General features: G+C 39.7%; 1 protein-coding gene across 1 annotated transcript in view; it reads left to right on the top strand.

Moving 5' to 3' along the window:
• runx2a (RUNX family transcription factor 2a) overlaps positions 1-19,210 on the top strand; it is a 39,933-nt gene extending 20,723 nt beyond the window's left edge. Inside the window, exons 5-8 of the mRNA XM_083545510.1 lie at positions 2,543-2,647; positions 11,475-11,651; positions 12,166-12,327; positions 15,705-19,210. Of these exons, the coding sequence (XP_083401636.1) occupies positions 2,543-2,647; positions 11,475-11,651; positions 12,166-12,327; positions 15,705-16,192 (932 nt within the window). The 3' untranslated portion in view covers positions 16,193-19,210. The remainder of the gene's footprint in view (positions 1-2,542; positions 2,648-11,474; positions 11,652-12,165; positions 12,328-15,704) is intronic.
• Positions 19,211-19,447: the final 237 nt, after the last annotated feature.

The following is a 19,447-nucleotide window of genomic DNA, read 5'->3' as shown; positions in this document are numbered from 1 at the left end:
GATATGGGCGTCATTATGGCAAAAAAAAAAAAAAAGAAAGCTGGGCCTTGTGATCATTTGGAAAGACCCTTGTTCAGAAAGCAGGCCTTTGAAGAAGACAGTACAGGCAGATGGATCAGAAGAGCAAGCAGTCTGATGCTGGAGGCAGGCGAGCCTCCCTGAGTGTAGTCTAGACTTGCCTTCTTAATCTTTTCAGTCCCTTAGAGTTAAGCTCTCAGGTGTTCATTTAAGGAGCCTTGAAAAGGCCTCATTTCAAAGCCTTACAGACTGAAATGTGTTTATAAACATTCAATTAAAGGTCCCATGGAGTCCAAACTGTAAGGTTATAATATAGTGGAATTATAACAGCCGTAAACATTCTCTCTCTTGAAGCAGGGCAGGCCTGTCAGTCAATTTTAAAAATGAACAGTGTTTGATGCATTGACAGACATCTGACTTCCTTCCAGCCACTGGCCTAGGTGTTTTATTTATTTTTTCTTTAATGAGACACATATCCCTAGACACACTCCTTAGCATATGTGTGTATATGTGAAACAGAGAGAGTGTGTTATCTCCTTGCAGCTGTCACAGAGAAGAGGGCTTTGGCCCGCACGGAAACCTACACCTTACCAAGCTTGGGTTTCTCCTATCTCTGATACGAGATCTGCAGGCGGAAGTCACAGGGGAAGGTAGCAGAGCATAAGGAAATTAAATAAGGGAAACAATCCTGCATGCAACAGATGAGAATTAGATATGAACCACCAAAATCAACACGGCTGAAAACAAAAAAGCGATAGCCTTTCAAACCCTTTCAAATGCTGTCTTATACACTGAGCCAATTTAAGTATCCAGCAGACTGATAGTAAATCAATCAGGACTCATAATCAGCGAACAGGCGTGACAAGGTTTTGCTGTTTTATTTATTTTTTTATGTTGATACTGTCAGAGAAATTAAAGTCTGCATTTAGGAAACTATTGTGAACTCAGAAACCTGAGCAAAAGGAGAGGGTGGTATTGGGGGTATTTTTAGTTGGTGGTGTGTAGTTGTTGGATGCAGGGGAGAGGCGGGCATTGGTCTGGTGGCTGGGCACAGTGTTAGGCTGCGGTGTGGCTTCGGGATCTGGTTACTGGGAAGGGCTGGGTTGGGTTTGATTGTTGGACACAAACTTGCATTTTGGGGGCTTAAGGACAGATTCCTGAGAGAGAAAGAATGAGAACGAATATAGCGGCGGCACACTCAGCAAGAGACACAATTTACAGTAATAGCCCCAGTGAAGTAGTCAAGGTCAGAGCTTATATACAAGCATGGGAAGTGCCTCCAGAGTGGTCTTTTTATGATCATAGGTTCCACATGTATACATATATATATATATATATATATATATATATATATATATATATATATATATATATATATATATATATATATATATATAGAGGGAGAGAGAGAGAGAGAGAGAGAGAGAGAGAGAGAGAGAGAGAGAGAGATAGGAATTTTTTTGCATAGATAGATAGATAGATAGATAGATAGATAGATAGATAGATAGATAGATAGATAGATAGATAGATAGATAGATAGATAGATAGATCCACGTTTTATATATATCACTGTAAATTTCAGGATTTTGTTTTCTTGGTTTCATACAACAGATTTAAGGATTAAGAGAAATTGGAAAAAAAACCCAAAAAAAACATGCAAGCCCAGTCAACAAAGTTTTAAGCTAGCCACGCATCCTGATACACATGCAAAGTTGAGTGGAGCTGGCCGCTTCACTGAGTCATTTTCCGCCCACCTCTTCCTGTCTCAGCAGCAGATTGCAGCTCAGAGAAATGTGTCATGCCTGACTTCACAGCATACTTTGCACATTACTCTTGCTGCTGAGTTTGTTGAAGCCACTTTGCGCTTCCTGTGTTGTGCTCACAGAGTGACATTTATTATTTCTGCTGCGTGACAACATCCACATAGCTAACAGCAACTCAGAAGTATAGAGACAAATTTTCTCTACAGACATTAAAAGCGATATAATTTGTAATTGCATCTAGGATTCAGGAAAGTAAAGGTTTATTGGATGCTTAAGTGTTTAAACAGTCTCCATTAAATGAAATGTGAGGATAAAAGAAGGCACCATGGAGCTGTCTTTGGATTTGTCTTTACATTAAATGCCTTCAGTCCATTTATTTTATAGCATCAGTCTGAGCATGATGGAGAATGACTCCATGTTGGGGAGCAGGTTATAAATAAAAAAGAATTGCAATAGAAATAAAGCCACGTTAGTGCTAAATGCATATGAAATGACAGGCAGTGTTTATTCAAAGTGCTATCTTCAATAAAAGCTGACACAGCTGACTCGAAATGGGTATTTTGCTCAGGTTTTTTTTCCCTTTTGACATTGCTATCTATTGTTTCCTCAGTGTTTCAAACGTTATGTACTCCCATGGCAGTTAAAATCCCACAATCACCGTCATCACCAGCAGCAAAGAAAATGCAAATGCACAGCGTGTAGTGAATGTGGCACATTGTGCTGGGTACTAACGGGCTATGAACCTTTTTTGTGTCTTGCAGGGAAGAGCTTCACTCTGACAATCACAGTATTCACCAACCCTCCTCAAGTGGCCACTTACCACCGAGCCATAAAGGTCACAGTGGACGGACCACGAGAACCAAGGAGTAAGTAGCCCCCAAATATCAACCGTCATGTGATAACGATTAAAAAAAAAAGCGCACAAAGAGGTGCATGCATGCATGTAAAACCACTCGGGAGAGATGAATGGCGCGGTTGGACCACGTGTCGCCCCAGCTGGCATTTTGCCCCTTTTCTCAGCCCAGAGGTGGGAAGTAGGGCCAGAGTCTGTGGGCTGGCTGGAGAAAGATGATGGATGAATGGATGCATGGATCGTGTTAGGGCACTGTTTTAAAAAATGGATCCAACATGCCTGAAAGCACAAAGGCGGCCTTTGAGCAGCAACAGGCATGCTAAGTGAGAGGCAAACACAAACACGTGCTGTGGAGCCGTTCGCCTTACGCAAATGTTTACTGTATCTGCCTCTTGTCTGCGTCCTTCAATGCGTAATGCCAGCCGCTTGACCTTTAACCTGAAGCCCACTCTTTAGCATGCGTGCACACACGCGCGCGCACGCACGCACACACTTAGACACAAGAGTTGTCTGGAGGCTATATGAAAATAAGATTTGGCTGCTAATTCAAGGTTGCTGGGAAAGGGGAAAAAAAAAATTCTTGTTTTTCAGCATAGCACGGGTCACTTCACACAGTTTGAATCCCGTGTAAATGCTGTCTAGTACGAGGAACACTGTCTGGCAAAAATGCTTCAGTTACTGTCCAGCACTGAAAATGGATCTTTCATCAGAGTATATTTCTTGACTTGCACAAAGCAAAGAAGCTTTATGCACTTCATGCTTTAGCACAGAACACAAGTGTTCTTTTTACCTGGAGAGGAAAAAAAAAAAATGAACGCTGCTGAATTTCAATTTTCACACGAGGCCCCTGAAGCTGTAAATACACACAAGCTGTCATGAATGACTTTCATGTGGCTCAGAAACAGAACGAGAGCCTCGCATGGCTGACTGAGTGTTTAGGTTAGAGTCTGTTGCAGATTGACATTATGGTCAAAAGTCTACAAAACACAACCTTTTTGTGGCAAGGCTGATCATATAATCAGGCTTGGATTGCAGTGCCTGTTAATCCAGATCGACAGCCTGTAAACATCTCCTGTCATCATTTTTGCATCATTTATTTTAGAAAGCTCCTTTTTTATTTTCGTATTTTTCTATGACGCGACATGGCCGTTACAATAATTTGACTAATATTCCCCTTTACAAATCGAGGAGGTCCTTAGCAACTGTCTGACATCACAGGCTTTTTGGTAAGCGATTGTGTTAGACTGTGCACTTCCTTTTTTCTTTTTTTTTCTCACTGCAGATAATCCATTTGCATTCATTTATAAGCGCAACACTTCTCTTTAAGTTTATTTTAATACCGTCCTCTTCCCTAACCATCTGCTCGTCTGCTGTCACAAGCGTTCAGTACTTCTGCGAATCACCCGTTCGGCAGTACACTATGTGCCGTACGCCTATAATAGTGTGTTTGTATTTTAAAAAGGAGAAATAGCAATATGTTAGCCAAGCAGCCTGGCACACAGCTGTTCCTACCACAATTTTATTCTTACACACATAGATATATTCCTGACAGATTAACTATATTTCTGGCTGCAAATTCAGTACTACCACTTCAACAGTGTGCATTTTTCTTCTTCTTCTTCTTCTTCTTCTTCTTCTTCTTCTTCTTCTTCTTCTTCTTCAGCCTTTAATCTCACACACCGCTGATTCATCTTTATTTTGTTGCAGTTTTGTTCTCAAGGCAAACAGAAGTCAATGTCTGCCAGACATGGCCTCTGTTGATGTAAACAAAAAGGGTTTAGTAAAGTGTGCATTTGTGTGTGTGTGTGTGTGTGTGTGTGTGTGTGTGTGTGTGTGTGTGTGTGTGTGTGTGTGTGTGTGTAAGACTGTATATAGTTTGACAGTGGTTACAGTGATCGATTAAAGGATTAAATGCGCACACCCAGATCAAATAGTTGTATTTAAATGTTTTGTTAGTTAATAGTTTACTGTTATTGGCAGAGGGTAGCATTGCCACCCCACAGCCCCATGCTCCCTGGGTCGTTCCTGTCTGTGCATGTGTTCACATGGGTTTCCTCAAAGTTCTCAGGTTTCCTTCCAACTCCTAAAACCCACTCATAGACATTCTGGCTATGACAAAATGATAAGAGTGGATAAGTGTGTATGTGTGAGCAGTTAGGCCCTATACACCATTATGGGTGTATTCCTAGTCCTCAAGTCCAGTGTTCTCGAGGGTCCACCATGACCTTGTCCAGAATAACAGTGTTACTGAAAGGTGAGTTCAGTAAATTCAGTTATAAATTTGGAAGATTAGTTTTGGATAGTACAGCTTTGATATTGAAAGTGTGTCAGATTTAGCCAATGCCCTAATTACTGTCTTGTCCCTCTGTACCCTGGCATACTGTAAATAAAGCTGGATTATGTAGTGAATAAGAGCAAACAGTTTAGCATTTGATTAGGTGCTGATCATTGTTCTGTTTTTTTAACCCACAGTCACAATGCCTCTGCATTTAAACAAATAAAAACAGCTTCTCTAACCCACCTGTCTTTAACATGTTTAAAGCTTTAAATCTTTGTGTTCCTTTTTTAAAAAAAAACTTCTAAACTGTACCCTCTGACTCGCTCACTCTCATATTTTCTTTCTTTCTTTCTCTTTCTTGTTCTTTCTCAACCGTGAGCTCTTGCTAAGCATCAGGCAGGTGGCCAGGCAGGAAATGACACATGCAGAGGCATCTTGAGTTGAGCAACCTCCGGTGGGTGTGAAGCTGCCTCTGTCTGCATGTTTACGAATTCGTCTATGTATATCACACACAGAGCTAGCGGGGGCGAAAAACTGTAAACATTCCTAGACATACTCAGGGAATTCACATTGCACTTATGTAAAATCACCTAAAAGAGCCTGATACGACCTGTGTTGATTTGCAGTGCAGATTTTCTTCGTAGAACTTAGTTAGTTACTGCCGTGCTAAATGAGTCTTTCAATTATATGAGGACAGAAGATTGAATTTATTTTTTAAATAAAGAAACAAACAGTTAAATATCGAAGTCCATATTTACTTAGAGAGCATCGGCTTATAGAGTTGCATCTATCTTTAGAGAAAAATACAGTTCCACTGACTTGGCTGCTATAATTAGCAGTTCAATTTAAATGGTTAAAATGGCATTCGTGTAAAATTGTGAACAAAATTAACTAAAACAGGCCCATACAGCGCAGGAATCAGCCCAAGAACTCAGCAGCTAACCAGAAGGTAATAATGGATACAGTCTAACATTAATGACACCAAAATATTCTTGAGAAATATAAGGGAAGTTGTCTAGAGAGACTGTACCATTTTAACAGTTTGTAATCAATTGCTTTTAAAAAAGCTTTTAATTGTTATCAAAACACATATTGGCAATATTCATGACTTTTCTCGTAATTATACGATCACAATGTTCATCACTGGATTAAATTGAGTTGAACCCTTCATAGGTAACAAATCTAACAAAAACCAGTGAATCGCAAATAAAACCATTCGATTTTAGTCATTCGTATTCGAAAGTAAATAGAATTTAATTAGGCGTGTCCAGTAATGACTCATAGCATTTGACCTACTGTCTTTTATCTCAATCCTTCTCAAAAGCTATTTCCTTATGCCGAGTTACAAACAAAATAACAATTTCGGTTTTTAAGCACAAGGCCTTATCTGAGTGTGAACTCAACAGTGCAGTAATTATGTAGCAGGACTGGTGTAGTGCTGGTTATTAAGAGTAATTTCAGCTAATGGATTGGGAGGGGCTGGTCAGATCTTTAATAGAGGGCTCTGTGTTACTTCATGCCACCAGGGCCTGCAGACCACCAGAGCACAAGCATTCTTACGCACTAGACGCATATTTGTCTCTGATTTGTCGGTAATACATCAGATAATCTGTTTTAACGGGGGGTGAGGATAAAGACGTGACAGTGCTCAAGTCCAAAATCAATACAAGTCAGTGTTATGTATGAAATGAAATATGTTTGTGTAGGGGGAAAGATTTGCTCTTGGAAGTAGGGACATTTACAGTATGATACCACAGAAGGTACTATTAGTGTCAAGCATATGGAGTTCGCTTTTTTTTTTTTTTTTTTTTTTTTGTGGAATTTTGCCGTTGCGCATTTGGTTTCTGAAAAAGAATGTCCATGAGTGCAGCAATAATCATGCCCTGTGTTTGGTTTAGGTACAGATGGATGTCTTTAGGGAAGTATGAATTTGCAGAATGTTGTGGAATCTTAATAAGGTTGTATGATGCAATTACAGTATGCAGAATACAGTTTTTTATCACCTAAAACCTTTTTGTGTGTTTAAGAAATTAAAACTTCTGATTTGAGATTATCGACTTCTTATGCTCATCAGACTGGGGTTATTGCCAGCAGTGTATAATAAACTAATTTTGGTTAGATGTTATTGTTCCTGATGGCTGTATCACTGAGATATTACAGCTCAGCCAGAGTGTTCATTCTCTCCAGGTTCGAATGATGAATTCATGTAACATTTGTTGAGTCAAACGGAATCATTTAGAGCGGAAAGCCGGTCTGGCGTGTGTATTAGCGGCGTATTGCGTTAGCAAGATGGAAAACATACTGTCTGTTTTATGAAAAGGTCCTGTATTTTCTGAGCTTCTCCATGAGCCTGTGTGTTTTGACTGCCATGCAGACGACTGGAAAAGAGCTATTGTCTCATTGAGGAATCCAATAAAGCGGTAGCCAGAAAGACTTCAAAGCTTTACCTTCATGTTTGTCAGTTTCAGAGAGATGGTAAATGACGTTGTTGTTGTTCCCTTGGATTAGTCCGCCTCGTAATTTCTCCTTTTTTTTTTTTTTTTTTTTTTTGTCACGCTTTGCTTGATCATTATGCTTCATTATGCTAAAACTCTTCAAACTATTGTCTATTAACATACCATACTTTTAAGGTTATTTTAATTTGTGTTGTATTGTTCCCATGCTTGCTAACAATACAGAGCGATGTTAGCACTAGCGCTGACAATAATATTGCTACTAATGTTGAACTGTTTACGTTGTGGTTTGTGTGTGGAGCCACTCTAATTACCAGAGCCAGAAATAAGCATTAGTGGTAAATTTGTGAAGTTCCTCGAGGCTTTGAACGTACAGCGCATGTCTCGACAGGTAGGCCCCCACAACAAAACACTCACAGTAGGCCTCTCAGACAAAAGGCTGCACGGTCCATTGAAAACAAACCGATTCCGGCTTGACTTGCATGAGAAATAATCCTGATTTACTTTCTCTAAGAACATTTCCAATTGTGCAGTGAACTTGAGATGTTACTTGTTGCTGTTGGCCAAGGTGAAAAACTTTGGACCTCGTGTGAGCGACAGCAAGCTGACAGCTTGGGTAAAATCTGCTCGTGTTTTTTCCCCCCTGCACACAGCTCCAGTGTATTAAACCACTCCACCCCCCCAACAACGGTGAAAGTCGCCGGTACAATGTGAGAAAGGAACGGTGCGTTCACATTACCATAACCGTTTCCCTGCACAGACATGTTTAAAGAGGTTTCAGGGACTATAGCTAACAGTTTCTCCAACAGCATCCAACTCTCTGGGTACATCCATCTTCATTTAGAGCTCTTAGCCAATTTTCTAGCAGTATAGTTCTCTATAAAATATGCAAGGTAAGCCTTAATCCATCTCATTTTTTATGTCTCAGCCACTGAGTCAATTGGGCAATAATAAATATATAGTTTTTATTTGTTTTTTAACAAACTGTTTTTGTTGTGAAGTTGCACAGTGTCCACTTGCTGAGGCCAGCCTGATGATTTATAAAACTCTGGTAGTATTTGTGCCCTTTTTTGGCGCGCTTCGTTTCCTGAATCCTGGAACACACAGACCACACAAGCGACTGGCAAAACTCCAGCACTGCTTGGCTGCCTTGTTCTCTCTTTTCTCTTCTCGCTCGCTCTCGCTCTCGCTCTCACTCCCTCCCACCCACTGCCCTCCTCTCTGATCCTGCGAGCAGACAGGCGTTTGGCCTTGTCCCGTCTTTCGCTGCTGTTTTTTTCCCCCCACTTGCTAATTTCACAGGCTCCTCACACGGAGCTGCCATATGAAATAATCCATTGTTTTGCTCTTCAGAGGAGTCAAGCCTCCCCATAGCACAGCAATTAAAGAAATGAAATCTAGACGAATGTATGTTTCCCTTTCTTCTTCCATCCGTTTTATTCCCTGTGTCGCCACTGGATGATTGATGTACCCTGACGGCTTGAGCTGATATTTGATGTTGATGAGTGTGCTGGTGTTTAACGAGTTAAGGGTGTTTTTGCAGGTCCGAACGCTATCAGATGGCGAATTTCACATGCAAGCAGGCAACTTTCCTGAAATACACCCTTAGTATTTATTCGTTCAAATTACTTACTGTCCATGCCATTTTCTTTTTTCCTTTAAAGCCAGTCTTCACACTTATTCATGTGCCAAGGGTCTGGAGTCAGCATGTGCTTTGAATAAGCCTATTTAATGTATTTCTTTTTTTTTTTTATTCCTGGTAGAGAATAGTTTCATAGTCTAATTAGTAAAGTCAGGCCACGTATGACTTGCACAAGGTCATCATTTGGGATAGGAGCTGTTGTTTGTTATAACTGATGTCCTCAATTATGACTCTAACCGTTGACCTGCTGGATATAATTATGACACTAGCGTAAACCTTTCTTTTTTTTTTTTTTTTTTTAAGCGGATGTGAGCATTGTGGAATTTCCTTTGTTGAAGCCGAATCATTCACATTAATGTTTTTTGTTCTTCAGCTTCTGGATTTTGTCAGACTTATGGCCAGGATTTCACTTTGTTTAGCTATTTAAAATGTTTATATTGATTCAAAAGATTTACCTACTGGATTATTTGTATAATATAAACTTCATGTGACATATTAATGTCATTCTAGCAATATATAAGCGTACACTCCAGGACCAGTATTTTACAGGAACTCCTGTACACCTGCTCATTCATCCAATTATGCGATCAGTCAATCACTTGGCAACAATGCAGTGCAGAAGATTGTGCATTCAGAATGGGGTGGGGTCAGGTATGGTGTCCTTTTTGTATTTTAACCCTGTACCCACTGTAGCCAAAGTCCTGTTTCCAGGTAACCACAGATGTGCTCTTCTGCTGATTTAGCCCATCAGGTTTGACATCTGGGGATGTTGTTCTGCTTGCTACAGTGTAGCCTTTGTGCAAGCAGAACAGAACAGCATTTCTCCCTGTTCATCAGAATGTTTTTGTTTGTTTGTTTCGGTTCTCTGTAAACTGAAGAGACTGTTAGTTTTGTGTCTAAAATATGTTTCTGTTGAAGGTTTCTAAAATACTCAGACCAGTCTGGCTCCAACAAACTATGCCATAGCCAAGTTAGTAACATCACATATTCCCACGTTTGCTGCCCCCCAATGATTGGATACTTGGGTAATTGCATGAATGAGCAGCGATGCAGGTGTTCTCATTAAAGTGGCCGGTGAATGCAATGTAAAACTAAATAGTGTTCTTCAAGGCTTTCAATAAAACCAATACATTAGAGGACAGTGTGGTACAAGATGTCACAGCAGAGTAAATGCAGATTTTAAAAATAATGAGGTCATTTGGATAGTTTGACAGTTAGCTTGCATATGAAAACTCTTATTATTTATACATTGCAGTTTTTAGGCAGGAATTGCCTGGTGTACATGATTTGGCATTGCCATACGGTTACATTAGGAGCTGGCTGATGGCAGTGAGGAATAACTGTCCTATTCACTAACACACTGGCAGAATTGTCTGATGCATCCAGCCTTGATATTTATGGAACAAGAAGCATGACACCCTCAGTGATTTTATGCCTCTAATAAAATTCAATATGGTGAGTATATTGGCAGATAATATTTCACATTGCATGTAAACCCTCGTGTAATTTGTGACAAGCTTGGTTCCATATAGACACAGAAGTGTATTCATTCACCAAATCAGCCCGGTTAAATGAAATTATACTGCTTGCCCTTTCCAGCAACGGCAGCAGCAGAGAGGGCACATATTTCCTATGTTTCTCCTCAGTGCTTACACACACGGACGAATGCTCCTAGGGATTACTCGCGCCCGAGATCCTTACGTGTGGCAGACATTAACCTCTGGACGAGGACTCCTTCTCACAAAGTGCTGTTTGCTCAGCTTAACTTCAGGACACAATCAGGTTTTGCAGGATTGGAGGTAGCTGAAGCTTTCTGAGCCAGCTGGAGCGCTGCCAAGCTTCGGCAGAAGTTTCTCTTTTCTTCTGTTTGATATTTACTTTAGAGCCATTCAGCGGAGCCGAGCGGGGCTAGACAGACAGGCACATTCTGACTAAAGAGAGAAAAAAGTCTTTAGAAGTCTCTCTTTAAGCCATATTATCCTCCTGTATTGACAGAAAGCATGGGCTCCATTAAAACTGCCGTTTTTACAGACGCGATATAGGCTCCCATATGTTGCATCAATACTTTCATGTATACTCAGTAGAATAGATATGAATGATCTGGGCCAGGGGGGAGTGCTTATGACGTGACTGGTTCTCTTTATGAGATGATGACTGTTTTTTGAAGGTCGTTTTCCTCCCATGACACATAGATATACTCACATTTATGATAAGAGGAAAAATTCAGTCACTGAGCAATCTAACTGTGAGTGTTCTGGTGGATAACTACTGCCTCATGCTGAGCCACAAGAACGTATCTACAAAAATCAATATGTAGCCACTATATAGTATTTGACAGCCTTCTTGATTTCTTCCATTGATGCAAATTCTGATGCAAATTTGGCAAGTTTAAAATGCTGGCATGTTTTCCAAAACCTCCAGCTGTTATTCTGGTGAAGTAACATTTCAGATCTACTTGTTGTTTTAGGACACAGGCAGAAGCTGGAAGACCCTCCAAAGCCAGGCTTGTTCTCAGAGCGCCTGAGTGAACTAGAACGCTTGCGCCACAGCACCATGAGGGTCGGTGTGCCCACGCAGAGCCCCCGGCCATCTCTCAACACCGCCGCAAACTCTTTCAGCCCACAGGGACAAACGCAGATCTCAGGTATAAGAGCAGCCAGAGCGAACTACCCTTTTAGACAAACATCACTGTAATTAAATTCAATATGTTTGAACATTTAATTTCATAGCTGCCTTCCTCCAATCCTGATGAAGAGCTGAATGCAAATGTTTGCTATTAGGCTTTCTGTATAGACTGTGTAGACAGCAGGTTTACCCAATGAATGTGGAAAGCAAACAAGAATACATTCTTGTCTTGCTCTGCATATTGTTGCCATTGATTGTAACAGAGCAAATACTTATAGAACACTAAGTGAGTAATAATGGTTTCCAGCACATTGTTTTTTGTAATATTTCGTTTTATAATCCGTTGTTGAAATCGCTTCAACATTTTATCCAGTTCCTGTCACTAAAATAAAAATTGGATTACATGCAAAGGCTTCAAATCACCGTTATCGGCACACACCGTTATCGGCACACACATTTTTTTTTTTTTGTAAACTACTCTGATTAGATGAGTGGACACAGTCAGTGAAAATCTTCATTTTTGCGATTTTCAGACCCGCGGCAGTCACAGTCATCTCCGCCGTGGTCTTATGAGCAGCCATACACGCCCTATCTGAGCCAGATGACTTCTCCTTCCATCCACTCCACCACTCCGCTCTCTTCCACCCGAGCCACAGGCCTGCCTGCGATCAGTGATGTACCAAGACGTCTCTCAGGTACAAAACATACAAGCGCCAAACTTCTATGTCGCCCACATCACACATTCGGTCTGATCTTTTTTTACTTTTATCCAGATGTGAAAAAAAAAGATGATCTACTTTGTATGTCTATCTTTGTTTGTTGTGTGTAAGTGTTTTATTACTTAATTGATCCCATTAGAGGTTTTGTCATACGTGTTATCTGCTCCCTGTTTGAAGTTAAATCAAAGGCAGATTTCTTTCAGCCTCCTCTTTTTCCTTTTAAGCATCTACTGCAAGTATAGAATTCGCCCAATGACAGATATCTTCTTAGCGATGTCACATTTAAAAAATACAAAGAATGACAAAATCTCTCCTTGCCCCATCCATTCCATTTGCATCTTTGAACTTGTAAAGAATTTCTTTTGAACATGCTTGAAAAGGAATAATAAAATAGAATAGAGTTAATGACTCATCCACCTCAATATGCCATGGCTGTAAAAGGCTCAGCACTGAGTGGAAAAGATCTGTTATGTCCGTGCCTTTATTAATTGAACAAGAGAGTATGTTATACAGCCTGCTAGAAACAAACACGAAGTTCCTTCTTCAGTACACCTGTTTGACTCACTGCCAGGTTGTTTTTGAACTTCTTTCCCCTGCGGCGCTCCACCCTAACTATGTTTCTTTGAGCACCGGGCAAACGTGAAAGTTGAAATGGCTCTGCGTGGCTGTTCATTGCCTGTGTTTTGAACCGAGGCCAGCTGCCTAGTTGGGTTTGATTAGTTTAGATTTCCCCCCCTTTTCATCTCCGCAATGTCAGCCTTTGTTCTTTCCTCAAAGAGACACATGCACCTCTTGGTCCTAATGCCGCTATTCTTTCTTTGATTGGCCATGAACGCCCCTGTGTCAGGAGGGGACGTCCCATATCAGCTCATTTGGAGCAGCTGTCATACTGCATCATCATCCTGTTTTTTATATTGTTCTTAACCACCAGTTCTTTACACAGTGTCTTAGATCCAGGGACTGATGAGATAAAGACTACAAACATGGATGAATCTGACATTTCTGAGCTATTCAGCTAGACAAGTGAAAAGTCCTGTGTTGTTTTTCCAGACTAAATTTTTACTAAGATTATTTAGTTTAGAGCGATTTAACCCAAGAATGTGGCAAACAAGTGTGTTAGTTCAGTAAATGCTAATAAGCATACAAGGTCTTAGAAATTGAAAAACTGAATGTAGGTACAACATTTATATCAGTTTGATCAAAACCATGAATTTTGAAGCCCTATTTTAAAATTAAATATTTATCATTGTTGTGCATTTTATCAGCAGATATAGTTTCAGGTTACAACTGGTATTGTATGGTACTTAAAATGGCATCTTGCCTAGTTCAAATATAGTTTGTCTCCATAATTTAATTTCTTAATAAATCCCGAACATGATAATGTATAGGATGTTTTGTTCTTTGGGTTTCCCAGTCTATAGTAATGTCTTAGAACTAGCATTTCCTGTTCAATCTGAAATGGCAGCAAGCTGATAACGTGAGCACCCGATGTGCCTATAATTCACCACACATGTTCTCTTAAGTGTGCCGATTCATCACGGAAGAGATGCATGTACACTATAGCAGGCCTGCAGCTTTCTATCAGCACAATGACACTAAGGATGGTGTGGAGCTGAACTGCACTGAACTGCAGCCTAGCATCAGGGTTACGTAGCGGTCAGTAAAAGGATCTGATAAGGAAAACATGTGAAAGATGAGATTAGTGGATGATGAGTGAGAGTGTGCCTGGGGTGGGAGGGTGGGATTGGGAGGATTGGGGAGGGGGGGGGGGGGTAATAGTGTGGTTAATAGTGGAGTTTGGTGATGAGAATGAAGAGGATTAGGGAGGTCTTTTTCTCCATTTGCACTCTTTTTTGGCCCGGTGCTGTGGTAGCCGCAGACCATTAGTGGTTTATAATTTTTAGAAAAGCCAAACGAGGGTCTGAAAGAGCAGATCTGCCCCTTCTCTCTGGCTAATCGCAGACGTGCAGCCACATCTAAGGCTGCTCATTATGCATCCCATGGAAACTGTTTTCCCCTCAAACTGCTTCCATATGGGTTCCTGCTTTATCCTGCTCCTATCCTGCTTTGATATTTGTTACAAATATGCTTGTGTATGCAGGAATAAATAAAAACAACACAAGACTACTAAAACAACTAACAATAGAAGATACAAGAGAGATCCCGCTACAAAAATGGAGAAATAAATAGGTGTTAATGAGATTGATTACTGTGCTATTTCAGCGTGACTGTAGTAACAGCATGTGCCTGAGGGCGGTAATGTGTGGTTTGAAAGTGGTTTGAAAACTGGAAGGTAAAGCGAGCACTTATCTGTGTACAAGTTTTTTCACCCTTCACAAACTCAAAATGACTGATTATTGTCAATTAGGTAGCTTATGTACCATGTTTGCTTTGACATTTGGTGTTAGGAAATTCAGATTGCATCACTCAGCGATAAAACAGCCACCGTTTGGAGAGTGTGATAAACATTTACAGCGTGTGGATAAAAAGTAATGCGTTACAGCGCCCTATTTTGTGTGAGACCTATTGCTTTTATCATAGATACAGGAAATGTAGATGTACTTGATAGAAAATGTAATTGTAGACCTACATTTGCTGCTTTCTTAAAATAATTTTACGCTTTACTGCCATTACTATAGGACAAGAATTCCTGTTAAGCCAGTGCATGTCTAAACAGTGGTGCAACACTTTCCTGTTTTCAGCATGAATGCTAAAAAAATGTTTGGGAAAATAACCAAGTTAATGTAAATGTACAGAGGAACTGAAATCAACCTAAAGCTGCTAACCCACTTTAAGAACAATTATTACATTATCTTTATAGCATGACACCATATGACTATATTTTTTTCATTTATTTACGGTAAAAAAAAATCAGTAAGTATAAGCTGAGGTAAAAAATAGAGTACATTTTTATTCAAAATAAATTGTACAATATGTTAAAATAATTTTAGCTGTTGAATAGCTGAGTAATATCATGGTACTCACAGTCTACCTGATTATGTCAACCGCAATCAATCACAAATCTAACATTTACTACCAAACATGAGTTCAAGTTAAAGAGAATCTAAATTGTGTTTTATAGTTATAAACTATAATCTTGCATTACCAGCCTTAACACCTGTATTATGTCCCTAATAAAATACAAACACACAATTTTCTTGTGTTTTCTCTTGTAAAAAATTAATGCTCTATAGTAATGCTTACTCTAAAGTGAGTTTTACATCCAAATGCTGTACAGTATGCCAAGATTTTTATTTTTATATCAGTTGAGCTCCATATGGGACAATCTGCAAGCAAAGCCTGCACTGCTGATGTAGGATTGCAGCCTTAATGCCTATTTTTCTCTCTTTCAGGTACATCAGATCTGAGTCCTTTTGCAGCCGACCCACGCCAGTTCGAGCGCCAGTTTCCCAGCCTGTCCTCTCTCACTGAGACACGCTTCTCTAGTCCCAGGATGCACTACCCTGCCACATTCACCTACACACCAACCCCTGTGACATCAGGCATGTCTCTAGGCATGTCCAGCACCACCCACTACCACACCTACCTGCCACCTCCATATCCAGGTTCCACTCAGAACCAGAGTGGGCCATTCCAGACCAGCAGCACGCCATATCTGTACTATGGAGCTTCGTCCGGCTCATACCAGTTCTCCATGGTGCCAGGTGGGGAACGCTCCCCAACACGGATGCTGCCACCATGCACCAGCGCCTCAACAGGCATTAACCCCAACTTGCCTGCTCAGACTGAAGGCACCGAGGCCGACGGCAGCCACAGCAGCTCACCCACTGCTCTCAACTCCAGCGGCAGGATGGACGAGTCCGTGTGGAGGCCATATTAATAGAGATCAGCCATATATGGAAGGATACACAGGTCAACATAGCAATGCTCACAAGCTACGCAAGTCTCGTAGTAATAGTCCTTATGAAATTGGTTTCTAAGCACAAATGCTACAAATTGTGCAGGTTAGAGAATAATGAAACTTTAGTACTTTAGTTTACAAGTCCAGGCATTACTGCGAGCTATCTAACGATCCACTGCAGTACCGGTGCAGAACCGGCAAGCACTCTGTTGCTGAACTGAACTGGTAGAAGAACTCTTATTGTATTAGGTACACATTTCCCAGACTATTGACTGAGACTGTTTTCATACTAACTCAGTGTATTTTAGAATTTTCTTTTTGACACTGAACATGTTTGTTTTTTATTTATGAGTGAAAAGTCATATATATTAGACGGTACCTGATCATGTATATGCCCTCAGATTTTCTTAATTTATGTAAAATTGTAGCAAATATGGTACTAAAAAGCAATATAAGCCATATAAACCGTAAATTATGCAAAGTGGTTAGAGGGACAACATTTTTGACGCTTGAATAATATGTAGGGAATGATTAATAACTTAATTTTATATTTACTCCTTAGTAATTTAAATGGTAATGCAAACACATATCCAATATGTAAACAATGAAGGAAAGATGTCTCAGATAAAAACATTTTTTCTTTTTTCTTTTATGTTCTTGGGTTGTTGCTTTCCTCCTTAGAATACTGTGTCCATAGGGAGGGGCAGTACGCTTAAATAATGAGGGGCACTTGCAAAGGTAACAAGACCCAAGTCTTGATCTGAGTGATGCATTTATTTACACATATGTGACATATTCCGCTCTCAGTTCTTATTCTGACTTTTGTTTATTCAATGTTTTATCAAGTTAATTTATTTTTTTTTATTAATTTTTCTTTTATTTAATAATAACGAGTGACTACGAGCAAGACCAATAGCATTGTCTCACTCTTTCCAGGCTGCCTCTATTTCTTTCCGTTTACAGCACCCTTAGAATAACAATACGTGTTGCAATTGTGAGCTCTGAATAGATGTACAATGTACACAATCAATACAAGGAATCGGCCTTTAATCCTTAACCGGACTGTTAACTGTGCATGTGTGAGGTCAGGTGAACTCTATGCAAAAAAAAAAATAATTATGTATAAAAATATTTTTACATTTGCATTTTGCTTATGTGCATGCATACATCCCAGAAATAATACTTCATGACAAGCAGAAAAAAAGTTTGTCAGATATTCCAGGTCATTTCCTAAAAGTCTGAACTGAACTTAAGATGTTATATTTCATGATGCAAATTTTGTAAGCAGATATTCCAGCATAGAGACAATCGGCCACTTTTACCCATCGAAATTACTTAATTAATACTGTTTGCATTTATTGTTTATAATTGTAATTCTGAACTTATTTATTGCGTTGGTGAACCATGTGTCAAGAACGATTTCTTACTGACAGAGATCTGCAAAAAAAATTCACCGAATTTATATTTGTAATGGTGTAATTTTTTATGAGATTTATTCACGGTCTTTGAATATGTGTGTGTGAGTGTATGTATGTATGTATGAGTGTTTGTTTTTTTGGATTCACACAACACGTGATACTTCATTTGTATATTGTAACTTAAGAGGCTGCAGGCAGCACCCTGGGAAACCAATGTAAGGTTTTTTGTTTTTTTTTTTTGTTTTTTTTTTTCATCTGGATCAAAGCACTTCTTTTTTTGGTTTTAAATAAAGCCTTGATGCCATGGGAGAAAGGGAACAGCTAAAGAGCCAGGTCATGAGAGTCATCACTTAGGTACAGGGCTCGAGCCAGATTGAGTTTACAACTAATATCTAAACGCACACAGTACAGTCAACATAGAGTCCCAGAGATTAAGTATGCAATATTTGATTTTTTTTGTATCTGTGTCTGTGTGTGTGTTACAGTACTGCTACAATATTAATCAGGGTTTTAACTTGGGTATAAACTGGACTGACTGTTGGTGAGAGCACAAAAATGTCACTCTGGCTCAAAGTGATGATACAGTTTTTCCGGCATCTCCTTTTTAAATCTGATTCCTCAGTTTCTTTCTCATTTTCTTCTTGTCTTTTGGCTGTGAGAAGAGCGAACATGTTTACAATACTGCAAAAGACTTAAAGAACCTCTGCACTGTTACCGTGATTGAAATATATATTTCGTAGAACTGCTTTATGCCAGTGATAAATAATACCAAATAGTTGACTTGTTCTGTTCAAATAATGTTATATTGACATCGCACAGTCTCGCAAGCAATTTTGGCTTTTCATCCAATAGCTGACAAACGTGTGGCTCGCGTCAGAGCCCTGAGCTTTATGAACGGCCTAGCGAGTAATGTTAATCAGAAGCTGTGGTCAGCAAATCTGCTGATGGAGTCAGTTCCAGGATTTTTCATCTCCATGTGAAATCCAGCACACTCGGAGTTGACTGATTGGCCGCGTTCACAGCTCTGAGGTCTTCGGGGGTCACTTGGGTTTCATAACTAACCAAAAATGAATTTCCCCCTCTAAATAAGTGGCCTAGCAAATGCTAAGGCCTGCAAGCTGAGAACCGGAAAAATTCACAAAGCGAGTAGATTCAGCTTGGCCTGTCAACGGCAGCAAATGCATAATTCAGCACCGTACGTTAGAACATGTCTCTCAGATACAGTGTTTTGCATGTAATGTTCTGGAAATCAACCCTTTTATACATAAATATGCATTGTTTTGAATAACCTTTGTAGACGTTTCATTTGTAAACTGCTGCAAAACATTTTGTTTACTTTTATCATTGCTTTCCATGCACATACTGTACAGAATTTTTTTTATGTCTAGTTGGTCAGTCAACCTGGTTTTCTGTCTTGCATCTTTTCATTGGATGAACTCATTTATTTGTAAAATTTTCAGCAGTTTCTGTAGGACTTACAGGTCCTGTAAAAAAAAAAAATAGTGAGATTGTTAAACATTTCTAATGATTGTATCATTGGTCTTGGAGAATAAAAAGAAAGATTTTGTTACAAAAAAAAGGAGCTTGCTTGGGCGTTATTTTTCACAGTACGATGAAAAGGTAATCTTTTACATTTAAGTGCCCATAACAGCACACTTCAAAAATAATCAAAATATGATATGAGGATGGGTTTCCTTTTTAGTCTGGTTTCTCTTAGGGTTTTTTTTTCCCTCATGCCATCTCAGGGAGTGTTTTCTTGCCACAGGCGCCACTTGCTCATTATGGATAAACTTATAGGAACTAAAATTATAGGCAG

Source organism: Silurus aristotelis, assembly GCF_946808225.1.
Source record: "Silurus aristotelis genome assembly, chromosome: 6".
In the NCBI taxonomy this organism is placed as follows: domain Eukaryota; kingdom Metazoa; phylum Chordata; class Actinopteri; order Siluriformes; family Siluridae; genus Silurus; species Silurus aristotelis.
Note: the sequence above shows the minus strand (reverse complement) of the source record. Positions and strands in the feature narration are given on the sequence as shown.